The 19,383-nt window shown below is 38.0% G+C and overlaps 1 protein-coding gene across 6 annotated transcripts in view; it reads left to right on the top strand.

Annotated features, from left to right (window-relative positions):
• The first annotated feature begins 13,790 nt into the window (after window positions 1-13,790).
• The window catches only part of LOC135109518 (uncharacterized), a 79,023-nt gene continuing 73,430 nt past the window's right edge, over window positions 13,791-19,383 (top strand). For 3 of the 6 annotated variants that reach the window (XM_064020898.1, XM_064020896.1, XM_064020897.1), the window contains exon 1: window positions 13,791-13,880. In XM_064020898.1, coding sequence (XP_063876968.1) covers window positions 13,815-13,880 — 66 coding nt within the window. In that variant the 5' untranslated portion in view covers window positions 13,791-13,814. The remainder of the gene's footprint in view (window positions 13,881-19,383) is intronic. The other 3 variants (XR_010272712.1, XR_010272710.1, XR_010272709.1) reach the window with 1 other exon arrangement.

Here is a 19,383-nt window from a genome sequence, read left to right as displayed (position 1 = left end):
TTATAGGGATTGTCTACAACAGTTTTCATAGTCAATTCCTACTGAAAATTAGTGACAGTGACTCACTTCTCCCTTACGTCTTGCCGACCACTTTTGCGTTTCCTGTCAGTTGTCATTGTGATGGCCATCATAATAATACCTCGGAGTCTCCACCCGGGGAGGGGACCACAGATGTCCCCAGGTCGGACTGCTCTTCTTGTATCGACCCTAAGTGTCTTGGCACCCCTCTCAACTTTTCTTCATTAATTTCTGCATCATTTGTGGTCTCAGATCTAATTTTCAATCTGTAGAACATCACCTCTCCTCTACTAAACCTCATCTTCTTTTCCTCACTGAAACATTGGTGTCTGAGGCAACTGACACACACACACACACACACACACACACACACAGAGAGAGAGAGAGAGAGAGAGAGAGAGAGAGAGAGAGAGAGAGAGAGAGAGAGAGAGAGAGAGAGAGAGAGAGAGAGAGAGAGAGAGAGAGAGAGAGAGAGAGAGAGAGGCCAAAGCAAACATTATATGTATAAATGGTTGTTGTTCACAGAAAAGGTTTCTCTAAAAAGGTGTGTGAGCTTGTGTTTGCTCAGCAACACGTGTTTTACATAGCGAGAGGAACACATGCTCCTCCTCCTCTTCCAAATCCTCCTCCTCCTCCTCCTACTCCTCCTCCTCCTCCTCCTCCTCCTCCTCCTCCTTTCCTTCCTCTTCCTCCTCTTCCTCTTCTTCCTCTTCTTCCTCTTCCTACGTATTTCTTATAATTTTGCCAATTTTCTTTTCCATCATCATCTTGCTTCCCTGTTTCCTGTCTACCTTACATATATATATATATATATATATATATATATATATATATATATATATATATATATATATATATATATATATATATATATATATATATATATATATATATATATATATATATATATATATATATATATATATATATATATATATATATATATATATATATATATATATTCTTTTTTTTTTTCTTCTTTCTTTTCTTTTTTTTTCCCATTATGTCTCTTCCATCATGAACACCATCTTCATCATTATTATCATGATGTTTCTGCTCCTCCTCCTCCTCCTCCTCTTCCTACCACTTACCTATTTAAAAACTGATGCCTATTTAAAAACTAATGCCATCAATGTCATCATCAATATCATCACCATTGTCATCATCATTACCATCATCATCGTCATCATCATCACCATTGTTATCTTCATAGTCACCACCACTAGTCATCACCACCCCTTCTATTAACTAGTCGTCACCATATCCGCCTTTTATCTACCTACTCACCGCTCACCAAAATAACCCACAGATCACACGAAACGAGGCTAATCCTTCACTGTGATGTGGCAGCCTTGTCAATTGATTCTTCTACCAAATGTATAAAAAAAAAAAAATATATGACATGAGCCCTGTAGCTTCTTCTCGTTGTGCCAAAACAATGTCTAGTGCAACTTTCGGATAGACTTTCTAAACATACCTCAAAATAGTCGAGTATTTCAAATCTTTTAATACCTGCATTATTTTTATTTTTATTTTACTTATTTATTTATTTATTTTATTTTATATGTTTATTTTTATGTATTATATATATATATATATATATATATATATATATATATATATATATATATATATATATATATATATATATATATATATATATATATATATATATATATATATATATATATATATATATATATATATATATATATATATATATATATATATATATATATATATATATATATATATATATATATATATATATATATATATATATATATATATATATATATATATATATATATATATATATATATATATATATATATATATATATATATATATGTGTGTGTGTGTGTGTGTGTGTGTTATTTTTCAGAGAAATCCTCTGCAAAGGAACGATACATTGATTCCCTGTTGTCTTTGATGGTTTGTAAATTAAAGAGCGTCAGTTTTACATATTGTTTGTGTGAGTGACGATCAAAAGTGATTAATTCAACAGGAGGCGATGTAACTTTGGCAATGGCCTGCTGGGTTGATCACAAATAACCATCTCCCGGAATATCATAATTTGGACCGTTCTGATCAACGACTGCTTACCGGTACCAATATGGAGCAAAGATCAGCAAATTTAATGTGTTATATCTCTGAAAAAAAAAAAAAAAAATGTGAAAGAAATAGCAAGACTCAAAGTTTAAAACTCACATACGAGGAAAAAACTGAGAAATAAAAGTGCAAACTAAAAGGTTAAAGTAGAAAAGTAAGAGTATTGAAATGGACACACGAAAAAAAGGGAGAAAATTATAAAGAATACCAGATGGACAAAAGACAGGGGGAAAAAAGAGAAAGAGGAAGAATGGAGAAAAAGAGAATGCAAAAATAGACCGGGGAGAAACAGAGAGAAATGCATGAGCGAAACAAACGGAAGGAGGGAAAAAAGAGCAGAAAGAGAGAAAACAGAATTGTAAAATCCCTCTCCTGATAAAGGGAGCAGAGTAATCCGTCAGTCTAGGAAACAGTCTAGGAAGGAACTTAACACCTGGTGGATGAAAAAGCAAGTCGCTACTAATCCCAACAATGGCACAACTACTTCTGAATTCCCGTTTTTATCCTTTTCTATTAGTTTTCCATTGTAATAGAAAGGAAAAGGTCAGGCCAGTCATTAGAGAGGAGGAAGAGACAAACAAAATATCGAGTAATGAATACGTTGCATTTCTGTTTGAGGTGCGCCACGCATGAGCTTCAGTGCCTCCATCATGACTCTTCTTTATTCTTCCTGTTTTGTGAGGTTTCAACGCTTTCCCTTTTCGGACCATTGGTTGCACACCTCTCCCCCTATTCCCTCCCTCTCCCCAACGTCTCACCATCCCAGCTAGTCTAACCACGCGTCCCCTTTTCCCTGTGCCGCTTTTTTTTTTTTTTTTTTTTTTTTTTTTTCTCTTCACCTTTAAACTTTTTGCCCCATTTCCTTCCTCCTAAATACTCTCCCTTGTCCCTCCGCTCCGTGCTTCCTTTCCCTTTCAAGTTACCATCGCCGCCTCTTCCTCATTCCGTCCAACAAACTCTGGGTCTGGGTCCCGCCCGTTTATCCTCCTCTTCCTGCTGCTGTTGCTGCCTCATGTAACTTCCACTGCGGCACAAGTCAGGTTTAATTGCGTCTGTATTTCAGGTAGTTGTTCTGGAAAATCGTTACGTCGAATCATGCTCCTGGCGACCTTGACTTGAATTGAGTTGCTCTGTATGTAACTGCCGCCAAAGTAAAACTGTTGAAAATTCATTAGTTAGCAAGCACCACCAGATTAATTACCATCTCGTGCACGTTGTAGTCAGCAATGTTTCCGTGGCCGGGCATTCAGAAGCTACTCACTGGTTAGGTACAAGGAAAGTTGTGGTATTCCAAATTCAGTGTTCTAGGCGAGTGAGTAACTTTGCTATGTTAGATCTCACTCTTCCTAACAAATTGATCGCAAACGTTACCTCTGCTTTGCTCTTCGTATTTTGGGGAACAAGGAATACACATATAGTTAAGTTCCTTATTATATATTTTTCGAACGCGGGTGTCTTCACACAGTAGCGCGGAGTCTGGTGTCTGCATGATGGGTAATGTGTTTGATATGTAGCCATTAATTGTGAGCAGTATATAGGCCATGTAATAGGCTCAACAGACCAGCTGGTTGTTGGTAAACATATTTTACAGACACGAGCTATTTTGTATGTTTCATAGGCTCTCCTTCTCCTCTTTCTACTTTTCATTTTCCTTCATAATTCACTTGACTATTATTTCTCCTCTTTCCCATTTACCTTTGTCAGTCTTCCTCTTGTTTCATTACACCTGCAGAAGCAATTTCAGTATTCGTTAACAAGACTTGCAAAGCAGATTCAGTGGAAAGTTGTGTTTCATCTGCAGCATTCATGCAGCGTCTGAGGAAGCTGGATAGTCTTTTCATTGTTTTTACACCGCAAGTCTTTATAATTTAGTAAGTCTGTACAGAGCAGTGACGTAATGATTATGATTATTGTTGATTTATTTCTCAGTAGGGCACACTTGCTGCTAATGTGATAAAATTTAATAATATGTGTATATTATAAAGAATTTTATCATGAAATAAAGAATTTTGAGGCACTGAAACGCTTCCCTGTCTCCTGACAGTTTGCCGCGATGAAGAGAAGAGGAGGAGGACGAGAACTCCTTGAGACACACACCTTTTGAGACAGACAGGCAGACGGTTAGATAGATAGATAGATAGATAGATAGATAGGCTGATTGACTTTATTGACAAATAGGATATGATGGATTGAATGAGTGATAGATAACATGATGATAGATAACATGATGACTTACAGACAGTTATCATCTCCCTTCACTCTCCCCATCACCCACACACTGCATCATTTCCATACAGTGGCCTACCGGATTCTGTATCCTGTAGTCACCTCACCCCCCCCACACCTCTGCACACTACTCTTGAGGGAGCGGCCACCTTGGTCCCCGCCATAAATCACTCGCTAATTCATTTTTGTTCCAGCCAGTCTAATCAACTCCTTGAGCCCACAGCCTCTTTTTTTTCTGTTTAGGTTTCCAGCAAGTCTGTCGTATGGTGCTGAAGGAGACTCTCTCTCTCTCTATCTCTCTCTCTCTCTCTCTCTCTCTCTCTCTCTCTCTCTCTCTCTCTCTCTCTCTCTCTCTCTCTCTCTCTCTCTCTCTCTCTCTCTCTCTCTCTCTCTCTCTCATCATGAACTAGGACACAAGGTCGAAGGGGCATCATCTACATGCTGCTGCGTCTTTACGAAACACACACACACACACACACACACACACACAAAAAAAAAAAAAAAAAAACCTCGTCAGGTCTCCCCTCCACATTTTCATGAATTATTGAGGCACGTTCTCTTCCTTTACCCCTTTCCTTTCCTTAGTTTCGTCCTGTGATCGTTTTCTTTTCGTCTCTCTTTTCGTCATCCACAAAGCACAAGCATCACGGTACATTTCACTTTATCTTTCACCTGCTCTCAGAGCACACACTCCCTCTTCTTCGTCTCCACCTCCCTTTAGATGCTAGGATATCCACCCTCCCTGCTACCTTTTCCTGACACTTTAATCCAGCCAGTGACACCGCCACTGTGTGCTGCGAAAAGGTGGCACAATTTAAGGGAAATCTTTGTAGCTTCAAAATCCTTAACCTTTGCAGCCCAGTGTCTCGCGTCCCCTCAGCGTGGCCAAGTCCCCTCCCGCGGTGCCATTCTCTCAAATCAGCCACAACATGTCAAGGCGGACAGTCCCGGCTCCCTGCAGAGGCTTTTTGTGTTCTCACCATTTCTCTCCACCGTTGCTGCTCGCTGGCCCTTCTTCACCCTCACACCCGCCCGGGACTGACATCACAAGTGGAAGATATAACCCATTTGCAAGAGTTTTCATGGCGACGAAGGAGCAACAGTGTGTGTAAAGGTCAATTTCCTGGACACTGGAGGCTAAAAATTGCTGCATACTCAGGGTATTCCGCGTCACAGAAAACGGAATTTGCCGCCTGTGAGCGCCTGCCCGCCCCTTGATAGGGAGGGGGGGTGTCTCAAGGCGCCCGTGCATTGTGGCGTGGCTCGTGTGGCTGGTGGGTGCTTGCTCCTTCTTGTGAGAATGTGGCGTATACCTCTAGATTTTTTTCATGGTTTGATATTAATATGTGAGATGTAGTACGAGATTATGTTTCCGCGTGTGTAAGAGGTTAGTTAATATAAAAAAAAAAAAGTAAAAAAACTAAGAGTCATTGCCGTTCATTAACAAAACTAAGTAGAAAATGGTTTCAATAGGGATGGCTAAATTAATTTCAGAAATGTCTGCCTATTATTTTTCTCCACATTCCATTATAACGTTGTCTTTTGTTTGTTGTTTTTCTCATAAGCTGTTATTTAAAGATGGTGACGATGATAATGAAGAGTTTGTAACAATGTGCTTAATGATTACCAAACAAAGCAGTATTTGTACCATGAACCTCGCGGCTAATGAGGGAAAATTGCCTTTCTTGTACACACATGAAAAGCAACAAAGGAAAGTTGAGTTGAGCCTCTCTTGTGGAAAATAAATAAATAAATAAATAAATTCTTATGGTCTGTCACATTCCTAGTTTATTCATTCATCTGTTTATTTATTTATTTATCTATTTGTTATTCATTTATTTATTTATTTATTCATTCATCTATTCAGTTTACAGAGTCTATAATGAGCCAATACGATCTGTGTAAGGTTTTCCATAATATCATAATTCCTGATAACAAAACACGTTCAATATTCGTATATAATGTCACCCGATACGCATTTTTGTCATTATAGTCATTAAAACCCTCCACAGTCCATGCATGCAAAGCTGCACTTGGCTAAAAATATATTTCAGTGCAGCACATTACACGTGAGGGTTTAATGTCATTATTATTCATATTAGTAGTTATAATTTTCATGAGTGTTATTACCGTAGCTACTATTACTACTACTTCTACTACTACTACTACTACTACTACTACTACTACTACTACTACTACTACTACTACGAACAAGAAATAACGGATTCAAATTTGAAAATAAGTTAGGTTTAAGAAAACGAGAGGAAGGAATTAGTTCTGAAATAGAGTGGTAGATGAATGGAATGGGCTCATTAATCAAACTGTTGGTACTAAGCTTCAGAAAATTATAGGAATGTATGGATAGTGATCATACACGAAAATAAGTAGATACTGTATGTATGTTTCATAGGGTGACTGTTACGTGCTGGCTTGTTGGCTTCTTCCAGCTTCCCTTGTTCTCTTATGTTCGTGTGTTCTTATGTACTACTACTACTACTACTACTACTACTACTACTACTACTACTACTACTACTACTACTACTACTACTACTACTACTACTGCTGCTGCTGCTGCTGCTGCTCCTGCTGCTGTACAACTATCGTATATTTTTCTCCCTTAATCGCACTCTAAAAATAACCGCGAACGGTATCAAGTTAAAAAAGAAATGTAAGGCAGCTTACAGTTCACTACATATCCTACATAAGATCCTACATACAGATCCTACATAAGAGAGAACACTAGAGCAACATTCATAGCTATTCAGAATGGAAATACTTTGATTTTTATCTCGTTTTTGTACTTCCTTTGAAATTCCTTTTTATCAGAGGGATGTGTGTGTGTGTGTGTGTGTGTGTGTGTGTGTGTGTGTTTACCTAGTTGTCGTATACAAGGAGGAGGAGGCAGTAGACACCTGCCGAAACGATAATTACTCCCAGTGAGGTCTAATGCACTGTTCAGGGGGTGCTATGAACTTATCATTAAACCCAGCTGTGACCTCACTGAACGTTTCCCTTTGTGTCTCTCTTCCTCCACACAAAACTACAAGCACCTAATAACACACACACCCTTCACTCAAAAATTTTTAAATCATCATGGCGACTCCTACACCAGCCTCGGAGTCCCCATCTGGGGAGGGGACCATAAATGTCCCCAGGTCGGACTGCCTCTCTGTGTCTTGACACCCCCCTCAACTTTTTCTTCATTAACTTCTGCAACATTCGCGGTCTAAGATCTAATTTTCAATCTGTAGAACACCACCTCTCCTCTTCTAAACCTCATCTTCTTTTCCTCACTGAAACTCAGGTGTCTGAGGCAACTGACAGTAGCCCCTTTTCTGTTCCCTCCTACTTTCTCTATCCTCATTTTCGATCCAAAGCTGGTTGCTGCGTTTATGTGCGCAATGACTTAACCTGCTCTCGTGCCCACGCTCTTGAATCTTCCGAGTTTTCCACCATCTGGCTACGACTACAGAGTCACTCTCATACTAAATTTATCTGTGCTGTATACCTCTCACCTAACTCCTCTGACTATAAAAAATTCTTTGACTACTTAACTTCCAAAGTGGAGCACATTCTGACCCTCTTCCCTTTTGCAGAGATCTTCATTCTTGGAGACTTCAATGTTCACCACCAGCTTTGGCTTTCCTCTCCCTTCACAGACCATCCTGGTGAACTAGCCTACAACTTTGCTATCCTCCATGACCTAGAGCAATTGGTGCAACATCCTACTCGTATTCCTGACCGTGTTGGAGATACGCCCAACATTCTTGACCTTTTCCTGACCTCTAATCCTTCTGCTTATGCTGTCACCCTTTCTTCTCCGTTGGGCTCCTCCGATCACAATCTCATATCTTTATCTTGTCCTATCACTCCAATCCCTCCTCAGGATCCCCCTAAGCGAAGGTGCCTCTGGCGTTTTGCCTCTGCTAGTTGGGGGGACCTGAGGAGGTATTTTGCTGATTTTCCTTGGAATGACTACTGCTTCCGTGTCAGAGACCCGTCTTTGTGTGCTGAGCGCATAACAGAGGTGATAGTGTCTGGCATGGAGGCGTACATTCCTCACTCTTTTTCTCGTCCTAAACCTTCTAAACCTTGGTTTAACACAGCTTGTTCTCGTGCTATACATGATAGAGAGGTGGCCCACAAAAGGTACTTAAGCCTTCCATCACCAGAATCTCATGCACTTTATATTTCTGCCCGGAACCATGGCAAGTCTGTTCTCCAACTAGACAAAAACTCCTTCATTAACAGAAAATGTCAAAACCTTTCAAGATCTAACTCCCCTCGTGATTTCTGGCATCTAGCCAAAAATATCTCCAATAACTTTGCTTCTTCTTCTTTCCCTCCTCTATTTCAACCAGATGGCACCACTGCTATCACATCTATTTCTAAAGCTGAACTCTTTGCTCAAACCTTTGCTAAAAACTCTACCTTGGACGATTCTGGGCTTGTTCCTCCCTCTCCTCCACCCTCTGACTACTTCATGCCACCTATTAAAATTCTTCGCAATGATGTTTGCCATGCCCTCGCTGGCCTAAACCCTCGGAAGGCTTATGGACCTGATGGGGTCCCTCCTATTGTTCTCCGAAACTGTGCCTCCGTGCTTGCACCTTGCCTAGTCAAACTCTTTCAGCTCTGTCTGTCAACATCTACCTTTCCTTCTTGCTGGAAGTTTGCCTACATTCAACCTGTTCCTAAAAAGGGTGACCGTTCTAATCCCTCAAACTACCGTCCTATTGCTTTAATTTCCTGCCTATCTAAAGTTTTTGAATCAATCCTCAACAGGAAGATTCTTAAACATCTATCACTTCACAACCTTCTATCTGATCGCCAGTATGGGTTCCGTCAAGGCCGCTCTACTGGTGATCTGGCTTTCCTTACTGAGTCTTGGTCATCCTCTTTTAGAGATTTTGGTGAAACTTTTGCTGTTGCCTTGGACATATCAAAAGCTTTTGATAGAGTCTGGCACAAAGCTTTGATTTCCAAACGGTTTCTATCCTTCTCTCTGTAACTTCATCTCAAGTTTCCTTTCTGACCGTTCTATTGCTGCTGTGGTAGACGGTCACTGTTCTTCTCCTAAATCTATTAACAGTGGTGTTCCTCAGGGTTCTGTCCTGTCACCCACTCTCCTTATTATTCATTAATGATCTTCTAAACCAAACTTCTTGTCCTATCCACTCCTACGCTGATGATACCACCCTGCACTTTTCCACGTCTTTTCATAGACGTCCAACCCTTCAGGAGGTAAACATATCACGCAGGGAAGCCACAGAACGCCTGACTTCTGATCTTTCTAAAATTTCTGATTGGGGCAGAGCAAACTTGGTATTGTTCAATGCTTCAAAAACTCAATTCCTCCATCTATCAACTCGACACAACCTTCCAGACAACTATCCCCTCTTCTTCAATGACACTCAACTGTCCCCCTCTTCTACACTGAACATCCTCGGTCTGTCCTTTACTTATAATCTGAACTAGAAACTTCACATCTCATCTCTAGCTAAAACAGCTTCTATGAAGTTAGGTGTTCTGAGACGTCTCCGCCAGTTTTTCTCACCCCCCCAGCTGCTAACTCTGTACAAGGGCCTTATCCGTCCATGTATGGAGTATGCTTCACATGTCTGGGGTGGGGTTCCACTCATACTGCTCTTCTAGACAGGGTGGAATCAAAAGCTTTTCCTCTCCTCTAACTGACTGTCTTCAGCCTCTCTCTCACCGCCGCAATGTTGCATATCTAGCTGTCTTCTACCGCTATTTTCATGCTAACTGCTCTTCTGATCTTGCTAACTGCATGCCTCCCCTCCTTCGCTCCACAAGACTTTCTTCTTTCTCTCACCCCTATTCTGTCCACCTCTCTAATGCAAGAGTTAACCAGTATTCTCAATCATTCATCCCTTTCTCTGGTAAACTCTGGAACTCCCTGCCTGCTTCTGTATTTCCACCTTCCTATGACTTGAATTCCTTCAAGAGGGAGGTTTCAAGACACTTATCCACCAATTTTTGACCACTGCTTTGACCCTTTTATGGGACTGGCATTTCAGTGGGCATTTTTTTTTATTAGATTTTTGTTGCCCTTGGCCAGTGTCCTTCCTACATAAAAAAAAAAAAAGACCTGAGCTACACTTGTGGCCTCCTATCGGTATTACGACTTCTTATCAATATTTGTCCTTTTCTTCCTTTCTTTAAGTGGGTGTGTAGGGAATCTGGGCTCGGGTGGTTGGTTGACTGCGTTTGGACATCATTACATGATTAAGTATGTATTTAGGAAGGAGATGCCTTTGTTTTATTTATATATTCCTTTACTCATAGCTTATACACTACTACTAATACTATTACTACTACTACTACTACTACTACTACTACTAATAATAATAATAATAATAACAATAATAATAATATTACTACTACTAGTACTACTACTACTACTACTACTAATACTACTACTAATGCTGCTGCAGCAGCTGCTGCTGCTGCTGCTGCTGCTGCTGCTGCTGCTGCTGCTGCTGCTGCTGCTGCTGCTGCTGCTACTGCTGCTCCTACTACTACTACTACTGCTACTACTACTACTACTACTAGTAGTAGTAGTAGTAGTAGTAGTAGTAGTAATAATAGTAGTACTTTTATTACTACTACTACTACTACTACTAATCTAATGCTGTTGCAGCAGCTGCTGCTGCTGCTTCTGCTACTACTACTACTACTACTACTACTACTACTACTACTACTAGTACTACTACTACTTCAAGAAGTAAGTAATTCTTGCAGGGAAGCCACAGAATGCCTGACTTCAGATATCTCTAATATTTCTGATTGAGGCAGAGCAAACTTAGTATTGTTCAATGCCTCAAAAACTCAATTCCTCCATCTATCAACTCGACACAACCTTCCAGACAACTATCCCCTCTTCTTCAATGACACTCAACTGTCCCCCTCTTTTACACTGAACATCCTCGGTCTGTCCTTTACTTATAATCTGAACTGGAAACTTCACATCTCATCTCTAGCTAAAACAGCTTCTATGAAGTTAGGCGTTCTGGGATATCCCCGCCAGTTCTTCTCATCTCCCCAGCTGCTAACTCTGTACAGAGGCCTTATCCGTTCATATATGAAATATGCTTTACATATATTGGGGGGTTCCTCTCATACCACTATTTTAGACAGGGTGGAATCAAAAGCTTTTCATCTTAGCAATTCCTCTCCTCTAACTGACTGTCTTCAGCCTCTCTCTCATCGCCGCATTGTTGCATCTCTAGCTGTCTTCTACCGCTATTTTCATGCCAACTGCTCTTCTGATCTTGCTAACTGCATGCCTCCCCTCCTCCCACGGCCTCGCTGCACAAGAACTTTCTTCTTTCTCTCACCCCTATTCTGTCCACCTCTCTAATGCAAGAGTTAACCAGTATTCTCAATCATTCATCCATTTCTCTGGTAAACTCAGGAGCTCCCTGCCTACTTCTGTATTTCCACCTTTCTATGGCTTGAACTCTTTCAAGAGGGAGGTTTCAAGACACTTATCCTGTAATTTTTGATTACCGCTTTCGACTCTGTTCGGGGACCGGCACCTTGGTGGGCCTTTCATATTTATTGCAGATTTGTTACCCTTGGCCGGTGCCAAGGGTAACAAATCTGTGTTATGGCCCGCTGGTCTTCACGGCAAGGGTTACTTATGCGTGAGGTGCTGCGGCGGCTGATTGAGTTTCCTCTGCGTTGTAATCGAAATGCTGCCCTTCCAATGTTTTTTTTTTTTTTTTTTTTCATTATATTGTGGATAGAAAAGTGTGCACTAAAAGTAACAGTGTTATTATTGTTGTTGTTGTTGTTACTATTTTATATGTGTGTTTGAAGAAGACCAGCAAATGGAAAATAAAAAAAAAGCCATACATTCGCCTGTCAAAAAGGAAAAATTGAAAGAGTTGTGCATCACGGCATCGCAATATTTGCCTCCATCTTATTCAGTGCACGACGTGTAAATTCATTTTGTGGCTCACATTTGAAACAGATTTACTTATAATGTGCAGATTGATTTCCGAAATAAAAGATAAAACTGAAACTGGAGATCTTTTGTAAATAACAGAACAAATTAAAACTTTTGATAAAAATCTTCTTTCGTGCGTGTGATATTCCGACCGTGTTAATTAAGGATATACTTGCTCCCCGGCATCACACTTGCCACCAACACTGATCGCCCTTCCATCGCCTCTAATTGGAGTGTTTGGAGAGCGTCTTAGATCTTTTGTACCGCCTCACTAAACCTTCGGCAGCCTCTCTCTTCAGATTTTTTTTTTTTTTTTTTTTTTACATTCCCTTGTGAAGAGGCTCTGTCCGGGATATTTTAGTTTGCTTGGATTTTAGATCAGTATTGGTGAGTATGTTGTTTTGAAGTAAATTAATCTGTAATCCTCAACTTTGTGTGTGTGTGTGTGTATGTGTGTGTGTGGACACTGGAGAGTGGAGGGAATATTGTAAGAGTCAGTTAAATTCATGCCACAATTTTAATATCGGATCAATTCATTTTCTGCTAAACCTTTACTGTTTACAATGTTACAATATCTTGACAAATATGAAGTATATATGACATGTTACAAATGAGTATTTCATTGCTAACATGCAACGAGGGCGGATAATCCACTCTCTCTCTCTCTCTCTCTCTCTCTCTCTCTCTCTCTCTCCCTCTCTCTCTCTCTCTCACACACACACACACACACACACACACACACGAGAACCGTTTCCTTTTATGTTAAGTGCTTCATATCTGTCTCGTTACAGTAACGTACGATAATGATAATTTCACCTTTGTTTTACAGATGCCTGTGTATAATTTGCAGATACACCACTAGTTTTAACATATTTGAATTCTTGCCTTAAAATAATGAAAAGTTGTACGAAGGAAACAAGTTATGAAGCGAATATTTTTGAGGATTGGAGACCGCACAACGAGCTAGTTGGAGCTACTGACGCTTTGTTAACCCTGAAATGACCACCCACCCTCATCCCTTCCTCCCTTCTCTCCTGGTTGATCAAGATGGACTAGAAATTAGGACCTGACTATGATATTCTCTGTTCTGCAACAGTAGACTATGGGCACCAGTTGTTTATAAGCCTGGATGTGTTTATGTTGAAAACGGATAGCAGTGACTAAACTCGATTACTAAGTCTGACGAGGCATGTGCGCATTCAGTAAGGTTTGCCATCACGATAAGCTTCACCAACTAGATAAAGATGGTTTATGTGATATCCACCTGGTACTAAAGCCACCTTGCGCTGCACTAAGTAATCATATGATGAGATAGCTACAAGAAGATGCTCCTAAATCATAGAAATTTAAGTTGTTGATCGAAGAAAATAATATATTGGTGGTATGTACGAGCAGCAGACCAGCGAGGATGAGAAATGGTGCGTGGCAGTGGTGAGTGGTGACCCTGGCCAGTCTTTGCTGGGGTGTTGCGTGAGGCGGAGTGATGCAGGGCGCGCTGGTGCCTGTGAAGGACTTTTGGCACAGAAATTTCGTATCGTCAGCATTGAGAGTAAGTATTTGAAATCCATTGTATAGTTGATAAGAATAAGCGGCTACAAACTGGCTATAGGTGGTATGTTTTTTTTTTTTTTTCTTGTTGTCTTGCAGAGGGTGTCACGTATAGGTCTACTAGCTTCTTGCAGCTTTCCTTATGTTCTTATGGTCTTTAAATAGGGAGAAACATGGCATGAGTTCGGAAGTGTGTGTGTGTAATAATAGTAATAATTATAAATAATAATGATAATTATAATTGATAATAATAATATCCGGTTTATTAATCTTGCAGCCTTATAGCTGAACATCCACATATTGCGTACTTATACACTAATACACATACACATTTAACTTTAAGGAAGTATGTTACAAGTTAATACTTTGGGTGCCAGATGGCGCCGGTCAACCTGGTAGACTAGTCACGGGATAGTCAGGTCACCCCGTGTGTATTTTTCTATTCAGAGTTTGTTTATCCTACCTAGCTGCGGGTCACTAATTCCGATTTACACCAGGTACCTAATCACTGCCAGGTGAGCAGGGGCTACACTGCAAAGAAGTCCACCCAAAGACTTCTGACCTTACCCAGAATTCGAACCTGAGTCCTCCCGAGTATGAATCAGGCGTGAATCACTGCGCTACCAACTGTGTGTGTGTGTGTGTGTGTGTGTGTGTGTAGTCTGACTTGAATGTAGCACATTCCCTAAATGTAAGCTAGTTTAGTGTGCAAATGTACTCCTGAAGTTACACCTTAATATTACACGACGTTTTCTGATGCTATCAAAAAAATCCACGAGACAGTCTCACATACCCGCCTGCCTTGTGATGACTTGCTATGTTATGGAAGCGTTCGGTCACTCACCTCTGAATAATCGTTGTTGCGTAATTCAAAGAACATATATTTCTGCTATTGTTCCCACTCCTCCTTTTTTAAATTGGCAGCGAAGTACTGCTTTAGGAGTCTGGTGAGGTCCCAGCCCAACCTGCCTCGGAAGACTAAGTTTATTAGAAAAGTTTTGTCCCTGACTTGCTTGGTTTTGCCAGAAAATGAAAGTTTGAAATGAGTTCAGAAAATTTTATGCACATTTTTTTTTCACATCCGTGTGTGTGTGTGTGTGTGTGTGTGTGTGTGTGTGTGTGTGTGTGTGTGTGTGTGCATACACCCACATTACTTGAACTATAACAACTACATTTAGCGTGGGGATCTACCATGGATTGAGAAAGGTCAGCGCGGGTCACCGGGTGGGCTGACAGGGATGACAGATCAGCCAGTGACCTCTGCTGTTTGGCCTCGTGTTTCATTAGCAAGGAAGTGAACACCGCCTCTGTACGGATGTCATGTAACGGTAGCGATGGTAACGAGATCAGCAACCTTTTTGATAGATTTGTTTACTTGGTGGTGACATCCCTTCACAGTTGGTGACGTGACTTGTTTTGCACAGGGTGCAGATCAAGTGCATATGAGAATGATTACAACGAGAATAGCGATAATAATGAAGATTACTGACGTCATGATATTAACCATTGGATAATAGGTAATGGTAATATGGTAATTTGAGTAAGACTTGTAAGCTAAATTGTAGCTATTGGCACTTGAATCCCTGAAGTATTCGATTGCGCGTTTTGTAGTCAGAGTGGTTACTTTGAAAGTTATACCCTAAACTTAATGCAAATGCAGCGAATGCAGGAGTTAACCAGTACCCTCACTTATTCATATCTTTTAATAGGTAACTATGGAACCTGTTTCTTTTTTTTTATTTTCGCCTATGACTTTACATTGAGAAATCGTTATTAAACTTGAGTTTCAGTGTCAGCGTTATTTCTATGACAGCAGAACATTAACGGACATTTTCCGGTTTTTGTGGCCTCGGCTGGTCTCCTCCAAGTATGAAAAAAATGTAGTGCATATATGTATTGTGATTATAGTAAAAATCACAATATATTAGAAATTTATTTCTATGTAAGGTCTGTGTTGTAGGCAATATGTGATATGTAATATGTAAGTATCACTGAATAAGTGAACCACCTGGGCGTGGTTTATTTACGGGTTGTACTGTGGTGTTTTAGTTATAACTTCGTCTATGTTGGTAATTATGTTGGACTATTGAATTACATGAAATGCATTAGGCAGGGAAATTTGGGAATTAAGTGCATAAATGTTCGTACATGTTTATGTTTAATGTTTAATAGGATTGTAGGGTTGTGTTACTTTAGCCGGACACAGGCAGTGATTGACAACGTATCATTGTTGTTTCCGGGTCTCAGAGGAGCCCAGCTTAGGCAGCGTGCAGACGTGTCAGAGGTGTGTCCAGGATCTGTATTTTGTGTTAAATATCTCTTTTGACTCTTTATGCAACGATATTCAGGTTTGGGTCAGTAGCAGGGTTAATTTGTATAGGTATTAGTGATTATTCCAGCGATGAGAGGGTGAGATAAATGAAACATGGCGGGGGTCCCGGTGGAGAATTTTGCGTCAGTTCCATACCTGTGGTGAGACGGTGCATCATTTGTATGTAGTTATTAGGTGTATGTAGTTTGGTGAAGTGGCTGGTGTCCTGTCTCCATGTGTTTGTCACTGTGGGACCTGTGCTGATTGATTCATGTTATTCGGGTCTTGTGTCGAAAGACGATGTCAGTTTGACTATTTTCGTCCAGCTATTTTCATGTATTGACTTCAGCTAAAGAACAACAATTTTATGAGCAAACTTTAACATCCATATCGAAAAACGAAAAAACGATATATATATATATATATATATATATATATATATATATATATATATATATATATATATATATATATATATATATATATATATATATATATATATATATATATATATATATATATATATATATATATATATATATATATATTATTATCATATCATTATCATATCGAAAAACGATATATATATATATATATATATATATATATATATATATATATATATATATATATATATATATATATATATATATATATATATATATATATATATATATATATATATATATATATATATATATATATATATATATATATATATATATATTATTATCATATCATTATCATATCGAAAAACGATATATATATATATATATATATATATATATATATATATATATATATATATATATATATATATATATATATATATATATATATATATATATATATATATATATATATATATATATATATATATATATATATATATATATATATATATATATATATATATATATTATTATCATATCATTATCATATCGAAAAACGATATATATATATATATATATATATATATATATATATATATATATATATATATATATATATATATATATATATATATATATATATATATATATATATATATATATATATATATATATATATATATATATATATATATATATATATATATATATATATATATATATATATATATATATATATATATATATATATATATATATATATATATATATATATATATATATATATATATATATATATATATATATATATATATATATATATATATATATATATATATATATATATATATATATATATATATATATATATATATATATATATATATATATCGTTTTTCGTTTTTCGATATGGATGTTAAAGTTTGCACATATAATTGTTGTTCTTTAAAGAAGAATATTGATGTCATTCGCACTTTAACTGGTTTTCAGTATGAATTTATTTTTTCTACAAGAGACTTTTGTTTTAGAGGACAGACTTGGTGACAGATTTTGTCAGTGAGAAATGTGAGGGTGTAAGTGTGCAAGTTGCCTACTCTGGAAAGGCTCTTGTATCCAATGTAGGGAGGTGTGAAGGTGGACTGGCCTGTATATGGAAGAAAGATTTGACCTTTAAGGTAAAGGTGTTTCTGTATGAGACAAATTATATTGCTTTGCAATTACCAGTGGGTTATTTGAACATTGTTATAATAAATGTATATATGAGGAGTGTAACATGGGAAAGGAAGACACTTGAAGAATATCTTCACAGGTGGTTTGCCTTGGAACATTTCAAGTGTTTTAATCAATCATGATTTTAATTTCATTTTTATTTTAGGTGGTTTTGATGCAGATCCTTTTATAAGCAGAGCCTGGGACAACTTGGTGACCTTTCGTGAGAGAAATTGTTTGTGTTGTCTGGATTTTAACGTGATAGACGGTAACACTTTGATTTTTATACCTTACAGTAACTGCTGCTGTAAGTGGTTAGACCATATTGTAGGAGGAAGCTCAAAGGATGTCTGTGTCAAACATGTTAAAGCTCTGTATCAACTTGTCGGATCCGATCATTTACCAATGGCGGCAAACGTTCACTTGGGTGTCTAACAATGTCTGTAGCACTATTATAATTGAACATGGAAATGAGTGTTTTATCCAATGGGAAAAAAAAAAGTGATTTTCCAGATGCATTTTAAAATATTATTGGTAATACACAAGGCATTATGCCCTGCGAGGCACCTAGATGGTGTAGTGTTGGTTGCCAGAAAGCTGACCACCTTGCACAAATTGAAGAGATTGATATGATAATTGGTGATAATGTTTTGTACTCTTCTAGTCATTATGCACAGCAGGTTATTGACAGGAACAAGTTCAGTGTAATACCAGGATGGAATAGACGAGTCAAACATTTGTATGCTAAATCACGGGACGATTATCAATAATGGCTAATTACTGGAAGAAATAGAAACTCTGATGAATGTCGGAAAATTAATATGAGTGGGAAAGTGTTCAAAGAGGCTTTGTCTTTGTGTGAGAAAAATGAAACGGAAGAAAGATCTGTCGCAATTCAAGAAAAAAATTGGAAACAAGAATATGAAAGAATTTTTGAAAGAGGTTAAGCAACAGTCTGATAAAACAAAGTGGTCTGGTGTTATTGACAGTGAAAATTATATTAATAATGTTATTGAAGTGTTTAGTAAGAGATTAATGAATGGTGGTAACAGTGATTGTACAACAGACAAAGATGAGGAATGGCTTTTAAATAAACTGAAAGTTACATGCAATGAAAAAGAGAAGTTTGATATGAAAACCTCGCTTCAATCATTAAAAGTGTATATTAAGAAACTTAAGGATGGAGTGGCCATGATGCCTCTAAATCGAAGTGCATTGTTTTTCACAGTAAGGCTAAAATTACAACTAACGACAGCAGTCGTTAGTTGTAATTGTGAATTGAAATTGTGTTGAAATTGTGAATTGCCAGAAATATCTGGCTCACTGGCTCACTCATAGTTTTGTGATAAAAAAAAAAAAAAACATGTTCAAATGAAATTAAACAGTACTCAAAGGTACTTGAGACTTCCATTACCTGAATCTCATGCACTTTATATTTCTCCCTGGAACCATGCTAACTCTCTTCTCCAATTAACCAAAAAACTCCTCCATCAATAGAAAGTTTCAAAATCTTTCAAGATCTAACTCCCCTCATGACTTCTGCCACCTAGCCAAAAACATCTCCAATAACTTTGCTTTTTCATCTTTCCCAC

Source organism: Scylla paramamosain, chromosome 19 (genome assembly GCF_035594125.1).
Source record: "Scylla paramamosain isolate STU-SP2022 chromosome 19, ASM3559412v1, whole genome shotgun sequence".
NCBI classification, from domain to species: Eukaryota; Metazoa; Arthropoda; class Malacostraca; order Decapoda; family Portunidae; genus Scylla; species Scylla paramamosain.
This window is presented reverse-complemented; position numbering and strand designations above follow the sequence as displayed.